This window comes from Danio rerio, chromosome 20 (assembly GCF_049306965.1).
Source record: "Danio rerio strain Tuebingen ecotype United States chromosome 20, GRCz12tu, whole genome shotgun sequence".
NCBI lineage: Eukaryota > Metazoa > Chordata > Actinopteri > Cypriniformes > Danionidae > Danio > Danio rerio.
Window position 1 is genome coordinate 32,177,621 of NC_133195.1, and position 15,102 is coordinate 32,192,722.

Consider the following 15,102-nt stretch of genomic DNA (forward strand, 5'->3'; position numbering starts at 1 on the left):
AAAGATCAGTCTAACAAGAAACATATTTTTAAATGTATTTTTCATAATTTCATTATGTATGTATTTGTTTGTTTAAATGCAAGTATGGATTAATTATTTGTACATAGATTTTGCATAATACATGTTTTTTACATCATTTTATATATAAATATTATCCTCTGGAGCTGTAGTTACAAACATAGTTCTTGGCTGTGTTCTCTTCCCAGTTATCCCCCATTTATGCCCTATTCACTTAGAACATTCTAACATATAAAATTTGAATGATTTTTTTAAAGCATTAAAGTCATCAAACTAGGTGTAATTTGCTTTCAAAGCATTTTTAAAGTTCATTTTTAGAGATCTTCATGTTTACAATTGCGCTCCCTTCGGTCGCTCTCGAGAAAAGCTACAGGTGACCTATTATTTAAAAGCTGAATTTACGTTACTTCTCCAAAGCTTGTGAAAATAAAAAATATAGCAAACGTTAATGGCTTAAATTTATAGTAGGTTATTTATCAAGCATCTTTACTGTATATGACATGGGCCTGAAGGTTGGAACATTTCTGCAGTGGTTTGCATGTCAAATAGTAAAAGTAGACTTTAAAAAAAAAATAATAAACAATATCCTACTTAATAATAATAATAATAATTGTCATCATCATCATCAATAATATTATTATTAAAGTATGCTTTTTTCATTTCCCAAATAAATAAATATTAAATTTCATTTCTTCAATAGCCTCATTATTTATTCATATGATTTATATATGATAATAGAATATGTGTTTTTGTAAGTGATTTTATGTTATTTTAGAATAAAATATGGAATATTCTCATTAATATTTGTAAAGGAAACACAGACCAGGGCCCTATATATTTACATATATTTCAATTAATATGGAAAGTGATGTTTCCAGCATGTTTTTACTAAAACTAATACTGGATTATTTTTAATTGCGTGTGCGAATAAAAAAATATAGAATTTGCACAAAGAAATTATGGGGTTCTTCTCTAAAGAAGTTACTCCACTCCATTAAGAGCATCCTTATGAGCGTTTTGTCACTACATCGTTCTTTTCCCAAACGATGCATTGTACTATGATAGTTCAGCCGTGAGTTGCATCGTTGTTTTAAAACGCACCCCTGATCTGTTCTCTGATCTGTTTTCAGAGCATCAGGCAGCGCTTCTACAACTAAAAAGAGAATGTAACGAAGAGGTGGAGAAATTACAGGTGAGAAACTCAAGAAAATAACAATATAATTGAACTTTTTTTAGTTGACAAATATAAAGCATATAAATTGTGTATAGCAGAGTTTACAGTACAGAGTTTTACATTACAGTATAGCAGACACTATCCAAAATGTAACTTTTTACCAATTGATGTATTTTCTGGGAATGTATGTTTATATTTGTTGTTGTTTGTATGCTTTAATGCAGACTGACTTCAGACTTGAGCTCTTCCGCATACAAGAGAAGAATGAGCAGAATTTGTCCAGACTCAGCGCAACCATTGCAAGCTTACAAAGAGAGAGAGACAAAGTTCACCACAGAGAACACCAACATGTTGCTGTGTCCACCGAAGACGATATCAAAGCACGGGCCGTCCGATCGGTGTGCATTCAGACAGACAGAGAGACATCCATCAACTCTGAGGAGGCCAAAGAAACCCACAGCAACAGTCTTGACCCCCTGTTTAAAAATGGTGACCTAAACAACTCAACCAAAAACTTGACTGGCAAACAAAAGACAGTCCCTCCTCCATCAGCTCATCCGCCTCCATCACCTCAGTTACAGTTGGAAAGCAGTAAGATCACACCTCCAACTCCACCTCCTCTGCCTGGTCCTTGTACTCCTAATATACCTCTTGCTCAGCCACCGAATAAGCATGTGAATGTGCCTCCTCCACCTCCTCCTCCTCCGCCTCCTCCCATGACAGGGTCTGGTCTTCCACCACCACCACCACCACCTCCACCTATGACAGGGTCTGGTCTTCCACCACCACCTCTACCACCTCCACCTATGACAGGGTCTGATCTTCCACCACCACCACCACCACTACCACCTCCAAATATGACAGGGTCTGGTCTTCCACCACCACCTCCACCTATGACAGGGTCTGGTTTTCCACCACCACCACCTCCGCCGATGCTCCACTCTATCCCTCCTCCACCCCCTGGATTTGGCTTCTTCTCTAAAACAGCGGACACATCTCCTCGTAAGCCATCAGTGGAGCCGGTCTGTGCAATGAAACCGCTGTACTGGACACGAATACAGATTCAAGAATGCAGGTATCTCTCATCACATTATCTCACTTTTTGGTTGGCATTCGTTATTTGGTAATATTTCTACATTAAAATGTATTTGTGAAGGGATTGTGAATTGTGAATTTCTTAAGGGATTTCTTAAAGTAAACAAAATAAATGTCAGGGCATCATTAATAACAATTATAACTTAAAAGATATTCTAAAGAATAAGGGGAACCAAACAAGATTAAGGGCTTTCATACTGGATATTTTTACAGTTCCCATAACTATGGGCAGAAGTATCCGTTTTTTTGGCATGGTGACTTTGGCACGGTGAAATTCTTAGTCATTAATTTTACACAGAGAGTCTCAAAATCCTTTTGTAAGAGGAACTACTTTCTTCTTCCATTCATTCACATTTGCAGCTGATGTCAGAATAGCAGGAACCATTGCTACTTCACCAACGTCACTTTAGAGCTAGCATTTGAATGATTCATAGTGTAACGTCTAAAGTTATGTCAAAATAGGTGACTTTTGCTTACATTTTAGGGTTATAAGGCTGAACAGCATGAAATTCTATCAGTATCTCTCCGCAAATTTTCTTCTTTCTTTCTTTTATTGAACTAGTCTGCAGTAGCAAAAAGGAGACTCATTAGAAACAAATGACAAACTCTGGTTTTAAGACAAAGATGAGTTCCATCTCACACTTAACACATGACAACTAGTATGGTAAAAATACAGCAGTACAACATACAAAAGAGAGAGAACAATTTAGAAAGTCACTTAGCAGTTTTAAAAATATTTGATCAGCTGAAGTTTAAAATTACTCTGGGTTTTTCCTCTCCTGTTAGGGCTTATTATGCAGTCTCCGTCACCATCTTGTGAATTCGTCAACCGTCTTTGGTCTGCTCAACGACAGGCTGATGATCGAAGACGGGCTGTCTCTTAGAAATTATAAATATTTAAAAATAGGCACTATCCTTATAAATAAACTGCATAGTTGCAATCTAAACAACTACATTCTTCACTAAAAAAGCCTCAAAAGTACATTATGTTGTCCAACAGCTGCAATATTTGTTAAACTATAGAGTGTCCTCTGCTTGTTGCTGTATGTGGGTATAAAAGGGTGAAGAAGCTGGACGAATCCGTTACTTGCAGAATATCGCACAGCTATCAGCCAATCAGATTCAAGATCCAGACTGAACTGTTAATATATATATAGGCGAGGCAGTGGCGCAGTAGGTAGTGCTGTCGCCTCACAGCAAGAAGGTCGCTGGTTCGAACCTCGGCTCAGTTGGCGTTCCTGTGTGGAGTTTGCATGTTCTCCCTGCCTTAGATTTATTTGTGACTTTGGACCATAAAACCAGTCATAAGGGTCAAATAGACGAATCAGAAAGAAAAAAACTATTTAAAAATCTGGAATCTAAGAGTTCAAAATTTTTCAATATTGAGAAAATCGGCTTTAAAGTTTTCCAAACAAAGGTCTTAGTCAGGGGTGCCCTCGGTCCTGGAGGGCCAGTGTCCTGCTAAGTTTAGATCCAACCCCAATCAGACACACCTGATCGAATCAAGCTCTCACTAGGCTTTCTAGAAACATCCTTGCAGGTGTGTTGAGGCAAGTTGGAGATCAAATCTGCAGGACACCGGCCCTCCGAGTTTGGACACCCCTGGTCTTAGTGATACATATTACTAATGAAAAACTAGGTTTTGAAATGCTTACAGCATGAAAATGTCTTACTAAATGTCTTAATAGAAAAAAGAATTACTTAAATTATTAAAATTTATATTTTGGCATAAAAGAAAAATGTATTATTTGGACATTTCTTATTTTAATTTTTTTTTTTTAAGTTTAAAGTAATCCTTATCCCTCATTACCTGCATTTATTCATTAATATAAACAGCATTTCCTCTGTTTATCACTCACAACATTCCTCAAACACACAATATACATCTACAAGTGATGCTGACATTTTCAACTTACCCTCATTAGACCTCATGGGAAGTTTAAAAGACCAACCGCTGCAGACATTTGTCTGCATGAGGGGCAGCCACAGTCTTTCCAGGACCTCTAGTGGCGGTGTGGATTTCTGTGGGATTCGGCTGCCCGGCCACCTCCGTGCTGCTGCAATGTTATTTGACTCCTCATGAAAGCTTTCTGCTCTCTCCCGGAGCATTTTGTCAAGCCAAAGCAGAACCCAGTCAAGCTTAGCTGTGCGCCGTCGTCCTGGCTCCTTAATTATTTTTATGGGAGAGAAAATTTAGCAAGTCAGATTACTCACATTGAGCCCCTGTTGATTTTCCTTTTCCTGCTCATAGGCACGGTTGCCCAGCAACAGTTAATAACTCATGTAACTTGGGCTTTTACAGATGCCAGTATTTGAAAAGGCTTTCTATAAGTGTATGAGTGTGAAGGTTCAGTTTTGATAACCCTTAAAAAGAAAAGGTCGAATTTTCAAGAAACATAAAGTCTTTTGTTATCTGTGTTTTTTTAGGAACGATGTTCTGTGGAGTTCCCTGAAGGAGCCAGAGATAATAAACACCAATGAGTTTGCAGAACTGTTTGCTAAAGCCACATCGCCCACCAAAAGAAAGCCCCTATCTGATGCCTATGAGAAGAAAACCAAAGCCAGGAAGGTAGCACGCTTTCCTCAAGATCAGAAAATGGCATAATGCAGAGCAGGTCTTATCTAGAATGCCTGTGTCATTCACTATGTACATTTGTGTTGTTTTGCTCTCTAGATGACTTCTTGATGTAGTTCTTATATATAGCTACATATAATGCTAGGTTGTTGGATTTGCTCACGTAATTAAAAAAACTGTCAATTCATAAATGTCTGATAAAATGCAGAAATGTGGGTTATGGTGACATTATTCTCTTTTCAATTCATTGAAACAATTTGTTGTTATAAGGAAACTTATCATCACTTGTAGGGGCACATTATCATTAACTCATTCTTTTATACTCGTGACTGTCTATCTGTTGTGTTTACATCAAAAAACAAAGTATTATCTACATCCAAATGAACAGTTTAAACATATGAGTTAATGAGTAAGATTTATTTAATGATAATGTGCCACTTCAAGTAAAGTCATGACATAACATATTTCATAAGTTATGTTGGTTACATTCATTCATTATTCATTCATTTTCTTATCGGCTTAGTCCCTTTTTAAATCTGGGGTCACCACAATGATGCTCTTCTAGCTGCAACCCATTACTGGGAAACACTCATACACACTCATTCACACACATACACTAAGGACAATTTTAGCTTACCCAATTCACCTATACTGCATGTCATTGGACTTGTGGTGGAAAACGGAGCACCTGGAGGAAACCCAGGTGAACACGGGGAGAACATGCAAACCAAACAGAAATGCCAACTGAGGCTTAAACCAGCAACCTTTTTGCTGTGAGGCAATCATGCCACCCACTTCGCCACCTTGACGCCTATGTTGGTTATATTTAGCTTTAAAAATGTTAATTAATACAATAATTAACAAAAATGTACTAAAACGTAATTCACACATTATTATTATTATTACACACATTATTATTTTCACACATAAACTTGTGACTCATGTTGTGGTTAAATTTGATTTTGATTAGTCTATGCCTTAAATCATTATTAGATCAAAATAAAGTAATGTTTAGTTTACATATTAGTACATCGTTATTTATGTATTAATGTAAAGTGTTAGCCAATTAACAATTTACCATGAATAACCCCCAAAAATACCAAGAATTATTATTTTATTTTCATAATAGATAAAAATAAAGCCCAAGGAAAATATGCCTTTCATTCTGAGTTCAATATGGGTTATTTTGCAGTGTAACTTTTTAAAAATAATTTTTAATTATTTGTTTTATTTATTTATTTATTCATTTATTTTAAAGTTGGCGGTTCATTCCGCTGTGGTGACCTCTGAAAAATTAGAGACTAACCTGAAGGAAAATGAATGAATGAATGAATGAATGAATGAATGAATGAATAATGTCAGTTTAACCCATAATATAAAATACCATAAGCATGACAAGAAAAAGGTGTCTCTTTCTCAAACAATGGAAAATCAACAATGAATTTATAATAAATAAACATGTTTTATTTTAACTAAACCATGATTGTCACAAATTAACCATAATTATGCTAGACTAACCACAGTTATCCATGCTTGTGGTATAACCGCTATACAAATAGTGATCAACACACCAAAAACAAAAGAAAATAATTCACAGTTACTACATTTTGTGCAATAATAAAGCTATGGTTAATTTTCGTATGGGATTACATGAGACTAGATCAGTGGTTCCCAAAGTGGGGGTCGAGACACCAACAGGGTGACGCTTGGTGGTTTCCAAAAGACAAATAAATTTCGTTCAACTATTAGAATTACATTATTTTATCCATAACACACAGAAGATAGTAGTTACTAGTTACATATAAAAAAAATGTAAATGAAAAGCCATCAGCCTCAATTATTTTTTTGAACAGGATTGGTGTGTTTACGTTGGATTAACAACACAGCAGTAGTGTCAGCTGCAGCAGATTGATTTTAAAAGACCAGGTTAGGCTTTCTAACACCCTAACGACAATCAAATACATTAAAAATAAATACAGGCCACAACTTAACATTGATAATGATCTCTGAGTCTCTAAAATTAAACCAAGAATAGACTTGTGCTGAAAACATTGTGCCCACCATAGTCTCATTAGGTGAGGTAAATATTAAAGTAAACTATTTATTAAATTACAATACAAACTATATGGTTGTTAGACTGTTGCACCTTTTTGTGCTGTCAATATTCTTGTGTGTTTATATAGGCTTGTTGTTGTTTGCCCAAAAGTTTGGGAACCCCTAGACTAGATTACCTTTTTGTTTATCAAACCATAAAGTTTGTAAGCTACATATCTGAGAAGTGTCCACAAGGTGGAGCAGTTTACAACACTTCTAAAAGAAGTGACTTGAATGGCTAACTGATGCCTTCATTCGATCGCTTGATCTAATTGCTTTACTATAAACAGAAACGTCATTCATCTGGAGCTGTCACTTCAAAGAATCGGCAATAATTTGACGCAAATGCTTTTGCGTAATATCCTGATCCCACAAATGCCTATACAATTGCCTTTGAAATTGATATAATTATAAAAGAAATGAGGATGATTGGAAATAAATGAACCTGTTTATGAAATGTGATCGTGCCATTGTTACCTTTGGCAGGGAGATTTTATTATAGAAGTTTGGAGTTTCCCAATTGTTCTTTTGTTATTGGTTCGTTCCACTTTTGCATAATAAAATGAGAGTCTTCGTGTTCATTTGGAGAGTAAGCAGAATGGGCTTAAATTATGATCCATGTTATTTAGAAATGCCTTTCTGTGGTTATATAAAGTATATATTTTTATATATATATATATATATATATATATATATATATATATATATATATATATATATATATATATATATATATATATATATATATATATAACCACAGAAATAGGGGGGGTTTGCTTGTTTTTCACTGTTGAACTTTTTCAGGTCATTAAATTACTGGATGGCAAGCGCTCTCAGGCTGTGGGCATCTTAATCTCAAGTCTCCACCTGGAGATGAAGGACATCCAGCAAGGTAAATCACACCTAAAAGCCATATGATGAAAAATACACAACCACCAGCTCAGCAGATTTATTTTTTTCTGGCCAGACTTATTTTTCCTCTACTAATAATAAACAGACATGTTAAAATGATACATATTTGTGTGGCCTGGATGTAGCAAAAGACATGCTGTTGAAATAATTCAGCATATAAAGACATATCTCGCATGTGTGATTGGCTCCAGCTCTTATTAAGGATAAATTGGCTGTATGTTTGTTAAATAAACTTGTCTTGTGGTTGACCACTAGAAATATTCTTTTGGGTTCTCCACATTATGGCATGTATATCAGTCCCACTTACTGAACGTGTACTTTTCACATTGCAAATCTTGAATTCATCACAGCTTGGCTTAACAGAGTCAGACAGGCAGATGTTTTTGATGATTTTTGTAAATTGTGCAGTGAATTCTTACAAGACGAAGCTCTCAAATGCGTAGTTGGAGACTTTTCCATTCACATATCGCTTGCATGACACGCGCATGTCCAAAAGCTAATCAGTCTAGAGTTAACTCTAATACTTCTTCTTTACACAGCTGTTTTGACTCTGGACGATACTGTGGTTGACTTGGATGCTATTGAAGCCCTGTATGAAAATGTAAGTATACTGACACTGAACCTAAGCCTCCTAAACAACAGATTTGAGTATTTGAACATGTATTGTTCAAAAACATTGTGAACCCCTTTGATTTGTCAATAAATAATTAAATGTATAAAGAAATTTTAAAAATGCAGATGAAAATACAGGCCCATAGCCAATCTTCAATGACAAAGGTTCAGAATTTGTCCCATACATGAGCTTATTTGTCCTATTTTATATGTCATCATAAATTGTGAAAATAACCCATCGAAAAAGCTTTAAGACCAAGCCACATGACCATCACATCAGTGTGGCTTATCAGTTTTGGCCAGTGCTAACTATTATTAGTCATGAGTCTAACATCCACCTGTGACAGAAAACACACAATCGGATGCAAGTCAAGTCATCTTACGCTATTGTGTTGTTTTTCAATAGAGAAAACATTTTACAAGGAACTCTTGTTCTAAATTCTTTCATATCACATTTTACCTGTTTTTATGTTTTGTTTTGTTTTTATGCATTTTTATTATTTGTTTTTATTTTTATTTTACTTGTTTCTTTTATTCTTGTTTATGTAAAGCACTTTGAATTGCCATTGTGTATGAAATGTGCTATATAAATAAACTTGCCTTGCCTTGCCTTAAATCTTGGACATTTTTCTTGAAAAAAATGAGCAATAAAAAGGTGTGAAGCACCAAAAGAGGCCCATATTAAAATTAATTTGATTACTACTTTGGCTATTGTTGCTATCCATTTATTATCAATCAAATGTACTTTTTTTACAAGATTAGACAAAATCATATTAGACAAATCATGAAGTTCTTTTATTATTATTATGCATGGATTTTTATTATTCAAATTGCCAAATTCTGACTGAGAAAAGTTGAATGTGCTGGCCAGTTTGTTGTTTGCCTAATAAATGACAATTTATTAGATTCCTACTTTTTTTTAATGATGTAATCTGATGCAATACATTTTTATTTTTTTAAAAAAAGAATTCTAAATCTTTAGGAAATATTTTGCTACATTAAAAAGTGTGGTTATGATAACCATAGGACAAGCTAATCCAGCTAAAAATAGTGCTTTATGTTTCACTAAAATACAGAATTCAAACCTCATAAATAAATAATACATTAGGCTAATAACTGCAAAATGGTCTATATTTTGAAAAAAAAAGAATCACCTCTTACAAGAGGCTGGCTAAAGGCATAAACACATGAATAAATGTACAAAGAAAAGTAAATACTTTATACTTTGTAAAAAAAAGTTTAAAATAATGAATACTTTTATCAAAATTAATAAAAGTAATAAAATAATATAAATAAATTAATTAAATAATAAATAGTTTTAATAAATAAAATTATTTATTAAAATTATTGAAACACTATTATATTTTTTTATATTTCCTGAGACTCTTGTGATGAAAGTAAATGAGACTAGATTTAAGGATTTTAAAGCAGAAGTGTGGAGATTAAAATTTTATATAAAAAACTTTATTGTTATCCATCATTTGAGCTATAAAGCTGCTTTAATATGTGGTTGGTTGTATAGATGTAGAAGTTGGAAACTACTTATGTAACCATGTGTCCTTCTGCACCCAAGCCGGTCTGAGCTGGGATCAAACCAGCGATTTTTTTGTATGGGAGTCAGTTGCTCTATGGAGGCTAAAGACCATGGCCTCTAGTGTCTGTCGCTAGAGCACCTTTACGCTGCGTTCACACCAGACCCGGAAGCGTCAAGCGCAAGTGATTTACATGTTAAGTCAATGCAAAGATGCGAAAAGACATCCTGCGGTGCGAATGAGGAGGCGCGATATAACGTGATTTGTGCGAATGAAGTAACGCAAGTTGAGCGTTTTGCACAAATCGCTTGAATTGGAAAGTCTGAACTTTAGCGGACATTCGAGCTGCTTTAACCAATCAGCAGCTTTCTCAAGTAATGGTGTGCTTGTGAGGTAGAGCCTGTTGTTGGTGTCTCAGGGGAAAAATCTTTCTGCCGACACCGTACAACAGTTGATCAAGCTGGGCTAGGCTCAGTCAGAAGCACCGCTGCAAGCTTCCATCATCCAGGTAAAGTTTTTGAAGGAGATTATGAGCTCACAAAGCTGGGTGCACATCTGAAAGGATCTAGTGCACTCAGACACGGCTCCAAATGGATCTACGCTGTTTTTCAGCCTTCATAAAGCACAAAAACACAGTTATTTTCTCAATAAAATCAATAAAATAAAATGTTAGCCATTTAGCAACAAAGCTACAGTCATCGGGCAGACAGAAGCCCTGCCCATGACGCAAATCCTTGTCTATTGCTTAGTGAATTTGACGCATGAATGAAGCGAGTAAACTCAAAATGTTCACGCATCTATTTACATGAGAGCAGCGCGATTTAGCCGTGTGTACAGCATCTGATGTGAATACCTGCATAGCACTTTGCTAGCTGGCCTCCGTTACACTCAACCCCCTAAACCTCACTCCCATCTCGGATGATCCCCCACATGTAACCCACCGGTCCTACTGCACCCAACCCGGTCTAGGCTGGGACTGAACTGGTGACTTTTCGCATGGGGTTCGGTTGCTCTAACAAGGAGGATATTGGCCATGGCCTCTAATGTTTGTCGCTAGAGCACCTTTAGAGGTCAGAGGAGTGAGGTTTACCTGCATAGCACTTTGCTAGCTGGCCTCTATTACACTAAGTTTTAAGGTTTTTTAAGTTTTAATAACTAAGCCTTTATTCCACACAGAATCATAGTAATTCACATTTTGTTTATATTTTATAGCTATATAGTATTACAATTATTTTAAGAGGATTTTAATGTTCACTTAACATACACTTTCATTGTAAATGTCTCATTATTCCAAATAATTTTGCTCCTTTTTAAAAAAAGGAGATTAAATTAAGCTTAAATTGTACTGAAAATGGATGTATCATTTAAATATTCATAGATCACTAAAGGCCCACTCACACCATAATGATAAGCTTTTAATTAAAAATACATATAAAGTAATAACAGATTTAGTCCCCATCACAGTTATTACAATAACGGAAAGAAACAATATTCCTTGGAATCACTTTTTTTGTGTGCTTTGAGAAGTAAACAAAATTATCCACTGATATGGCCACTAAGTTTCCTCCAGGTGCTCTGGTTTATCCCACAAGTCCAAAGACATGCGCTATAGGTGAATTGGGTAAACGAAATTGTCAATAGTGCATGTGTGTGAATGAAAGTGTATGGGTGTTTCCCAGTGATGGGCTGCAGCTGGAAGGGCATTTGCTGTGTAAAACATGTGCTGGATAAGTTGGCGGTTCATTCCCCTTTGGCGACCCCAGATTAATAAAGGGACTAAGCCGAAAAGAAAATGAATGAATGAATGAATATGGCCACTAATATAGTTATTATTATATATTGTATATTGATCTATACTGCTTTCATGTTGTGAAAGAGCCTGAAGACTTGATTTAAAGCATTCTACTTTTCTAAATCCATTTTCGAACACATTTCTCCAAAAAATCGCTTCAGAAAATGAACACAACAGCCTGCACATTCTGTATCACCATTTTTTCTGTATAGTTTCAGTTCCAACATATAAATAATTGATAGCTCCCGTGTGGTTTCATAAGTTTACATGTGTTTCATTGGTCAGTTGTTACATGATTGCGTCTGTTCTGTTTCTCCCAGAGAGCCCAGCCTGAGGAGTTAGAGAAGATTAAGAAACACTACGAAACCTCAGACGAAGAGCAGGTCAAACTACTGGACAAGCCTGAACAGTGAGAAACTCCAGAAACACGCCAGATAACTCACTTTTTCATGCAACCAGCCACTAGTGATACATCAGTTGTCACTTACAAGGGCACTTTTTATAGGCCCTATGCAATGCCTAGTTCTCTTCAGTTCCTTCATTTAAGGACAGACGAAGACAGAGTAGAGTTTTCAACACAACGCACTTAAGGCTGACAGATGTTCATTGCTTTCCCTTGACAGGTTTCTGTATGAACTCTCCCAGATTCCAGAGTTCTCCAGTCGAGTTCACTGTTTCATTTTTCAGACCAAGTTCACTGACGCCGTCGCCTCCATACAGCGCAAGACCGAGATTATTCACCACGTCTGCAAGGTACAAAGGCACTTTCAAAGGGTCAGACTTCAGATATTATCAAACATTTGATAAAGTATCAATGCTGGCATTCTTGAGTCTTTTAGGCAGCTGCCATTTATTCAAGCCAGGTCCAAAGGCCCGTTCGCACCAAGCACAATAACTATGCAGATAACCATAAAAATAGAGTTCAAAACATTGTTCTGAAAGTAAAACAACAGCAAAGTTCAGACTACAACGATAACAATAAAGATGTAGGGGGAAAATGTGTATGTGTATGGGGGGAGGGGTAGTTTGGTTTTATTTTACTACACAGACTATGGTTGGTAAATTCATTTGGTTAGATTAATACATTATCAAATAAAGATTCACTGCTTAGCTTCGTACTAGAACACTGAGGACAGAAGAACTCTTCTCTTTAAATCTTTTGCTCTGATCTGTATCTTAAATAATATTAATAGCTAAAATATTCAAGTGTAAATACATTTTTGACCACCCCATAATGCTTCATGCCATTTTCGATGCATAATCACACCAATTAGTCTATGCGAGAAGTCATTCCACAGTCTAAAACTGCAGATCAAGAGGACCAAAAGACTTTTTTTCCTGTAAAATGTGTTTGTATCTACATCCTAAAAGTAAAGTAAAAAGCATAGTTTCTATAATTTGACCAACAGTAACCTCTAAAATATCTAATCAAAGGTGAATATACTAACCATGCCTAAAAACACTGAAACTTCAATAGGTTTTAATAATATATTAGATGTCATTTAAATAAATTCATAAATTTCATTGAAGCATGTTTTACAGAATCCAACACAAAGGTCCCCCAACCCCCAACATCAATGTGTAATTCGCACCCTGAGTGTAGTGTTAGTTCAGGTGGAGAGTCAATCTTGCATCAGCTGACAGTCAGCTGTTTATGACATGTGACATCTGTCACAGCGGTCTATTTAAATCAGGGGTACCCAAACTTTTTCCTACAAAGGGCCAAAAAGCAAACTTGATTGAGTGTTGTGGGCCAAATATATATACCAAACTCGTATATATAAAATTTGCCATGGGTAATTTCCTAATTAATTTGGTAATGTTTAAAAATAACTTGAAAACGTTGCTTTAAATCACACACTGAAAAAATGACTTCTGCATAATCGTTGCAAACCATTTATATGGGTTAAGTTTAAACAAACAAATTAAATTTGGTTATATTTCAACTTAATTTGTTTGTTTAAATTCAGCCCAAATAAAGTGTTTACAACCCCTTTAAAAAATGTGTAAATCCAAAGAATGATCTTTGAATAATTTTTTTTCATTTTAATAATGAACTTATTACAGTAAAAGCATAAACAATCGCATATGGAGTTTGATGCGAAAAACACTAGTCGAGCTGCTCCCGCCTGTTCTTTGATTTGCTCGCAATGCATTGTCCTCTTTCTTTCAAGTGACAGTATTTACATTTAAAAAGTCTGACTTATTTACAACATTTAATTAAATCATTTAAGTTCAGTTGTTGTTGTTGTTGTTGTTGTTTTGTAGCTTGGTAATAAAACAAATAAACAAAAGGTTAAGTTAATTACAAAATGTCAATCTCTGTCTGAGGAATTCACCCCCACCACCTCCCCATCAACCACCAAATCAAAGGTTACCATAGGCCAACTTTGGCCCATGATCTCTACTTTGGGCATCTCTAGTTTTAATTATACATCTGGTCTGTCTTCAGTGTTTGGGTGCTCGCCAATTCTACACTCCCTCCACCATCCCCAACTCCTCCTAGGTCATTTCTGATATCAGTTCAAAGTATTAGCTTAGTACGTAGTAATTAGCCTCATGTGGCATTTACAATAACTCATAATCAATTGAAATTGTTCACGAACGCTCATGGATGGGTGCATGGAGTTATACCCAGAACAGATCCATACCAACACCAACTGCATGCTAGTATAACCATATATATTTGACAAAAGTGATCCTGACTGACATGAAACGTGATGAATGCAGAAACATCTTTTTGTGTGTGTGTGTTTTTAGTTTCTGTTGGAGAAAGACAGCACAAGGGAGGTGATGGGATTGGTTCTTGCTCTGGGAAACTATATGAATGGAGGCAGTCGAGCTCGAGGACAGGCCGACGGCTTCGGTCTTGAGATTCTTCCCAAGCTTAAAGATGTCAAGAGCAGGGTAAATTTTGCTCTGTTTCATGAAGATACTACACAGGTGTTTGATAGGGCCTCCCCGTGATTTGTTTTGTTACCAGTTTTGACTTGATTCTTTATTAATCAACAGGAAAATCACATTAGTCTGTTGGACTACATTGTGTCCTACTATCTGCATCACCTTGACAAGGTAAAACATGGATGTGTTTCCTTTCACATGCACAAATCTTTCACATTTTTTAACACAACAGATTTATGGAAAATTCAATAAAATTAAAAAAAATCAATTAGTGGAAAAACAAATGTTATTTAATTTTAGTTTCAGTTATGTGACACTGACTGTAATCTTATGTAGTAATTTGTTAATTGATACATGAAAAATCTCTATGCATCTCATATATGATGAAGTGTGTTTT

General features: G+C 35.6%; 1 protein-coding gene across 4 annotated transcripts in view; it reads left to right on the forward strand.

Annotated features, from left to right (window-relative positions):
• The window catches only part of fmn1 (formin 1), a 43,806-nt gene that overhangs the window by 15,610 nt on the left and 13,094 nt on the right, over window positions 1-15,102 (forward strand). For 2 of the 4 annotated variants that reach the window (XM_073933354.1, XM_073933353.1), the window contains 9 exons: window positions 1,149-1,210; window positions 1,417-2,267; window positions 4,715-4,856; window positions 7,761-7,848; window positions 8,408-8,469; window positions 12,125-12,213; window positions 12,428-12,557; window positions 14,565-14,711; window positions 14,817-14,876. In XM_073933354.1, the coding sequence (XP_073789455.1) occupies window positions 1,149-1,210; window positions 1,417-2,267; window positions 4,715-4,856; window positions 7,761-7,848; window positions 8,408-8,469; window positions 12,125-12,213; window positions 12,428-12,557; window positions 14,565-14,711; window positions 14,817-14,876 (1,631 nt within the window). Of the gene's footprint in view, window positions 1-1,148; window positions 1,211-1,416; window positions 2,268-4,714; window positions 4,857-7,760; window positions 7,849-8,407; window positions 8,470-12,124; window positions 12,214-12,427; window positions 12,558-14,564; window positions 14,712-14,816; window positions 14,877-15,102 lie in introns of those variants that run through there. The other 2 variants (XM_073933355.1, XR_012395822.1) reach the window with 2 other exon arrangements.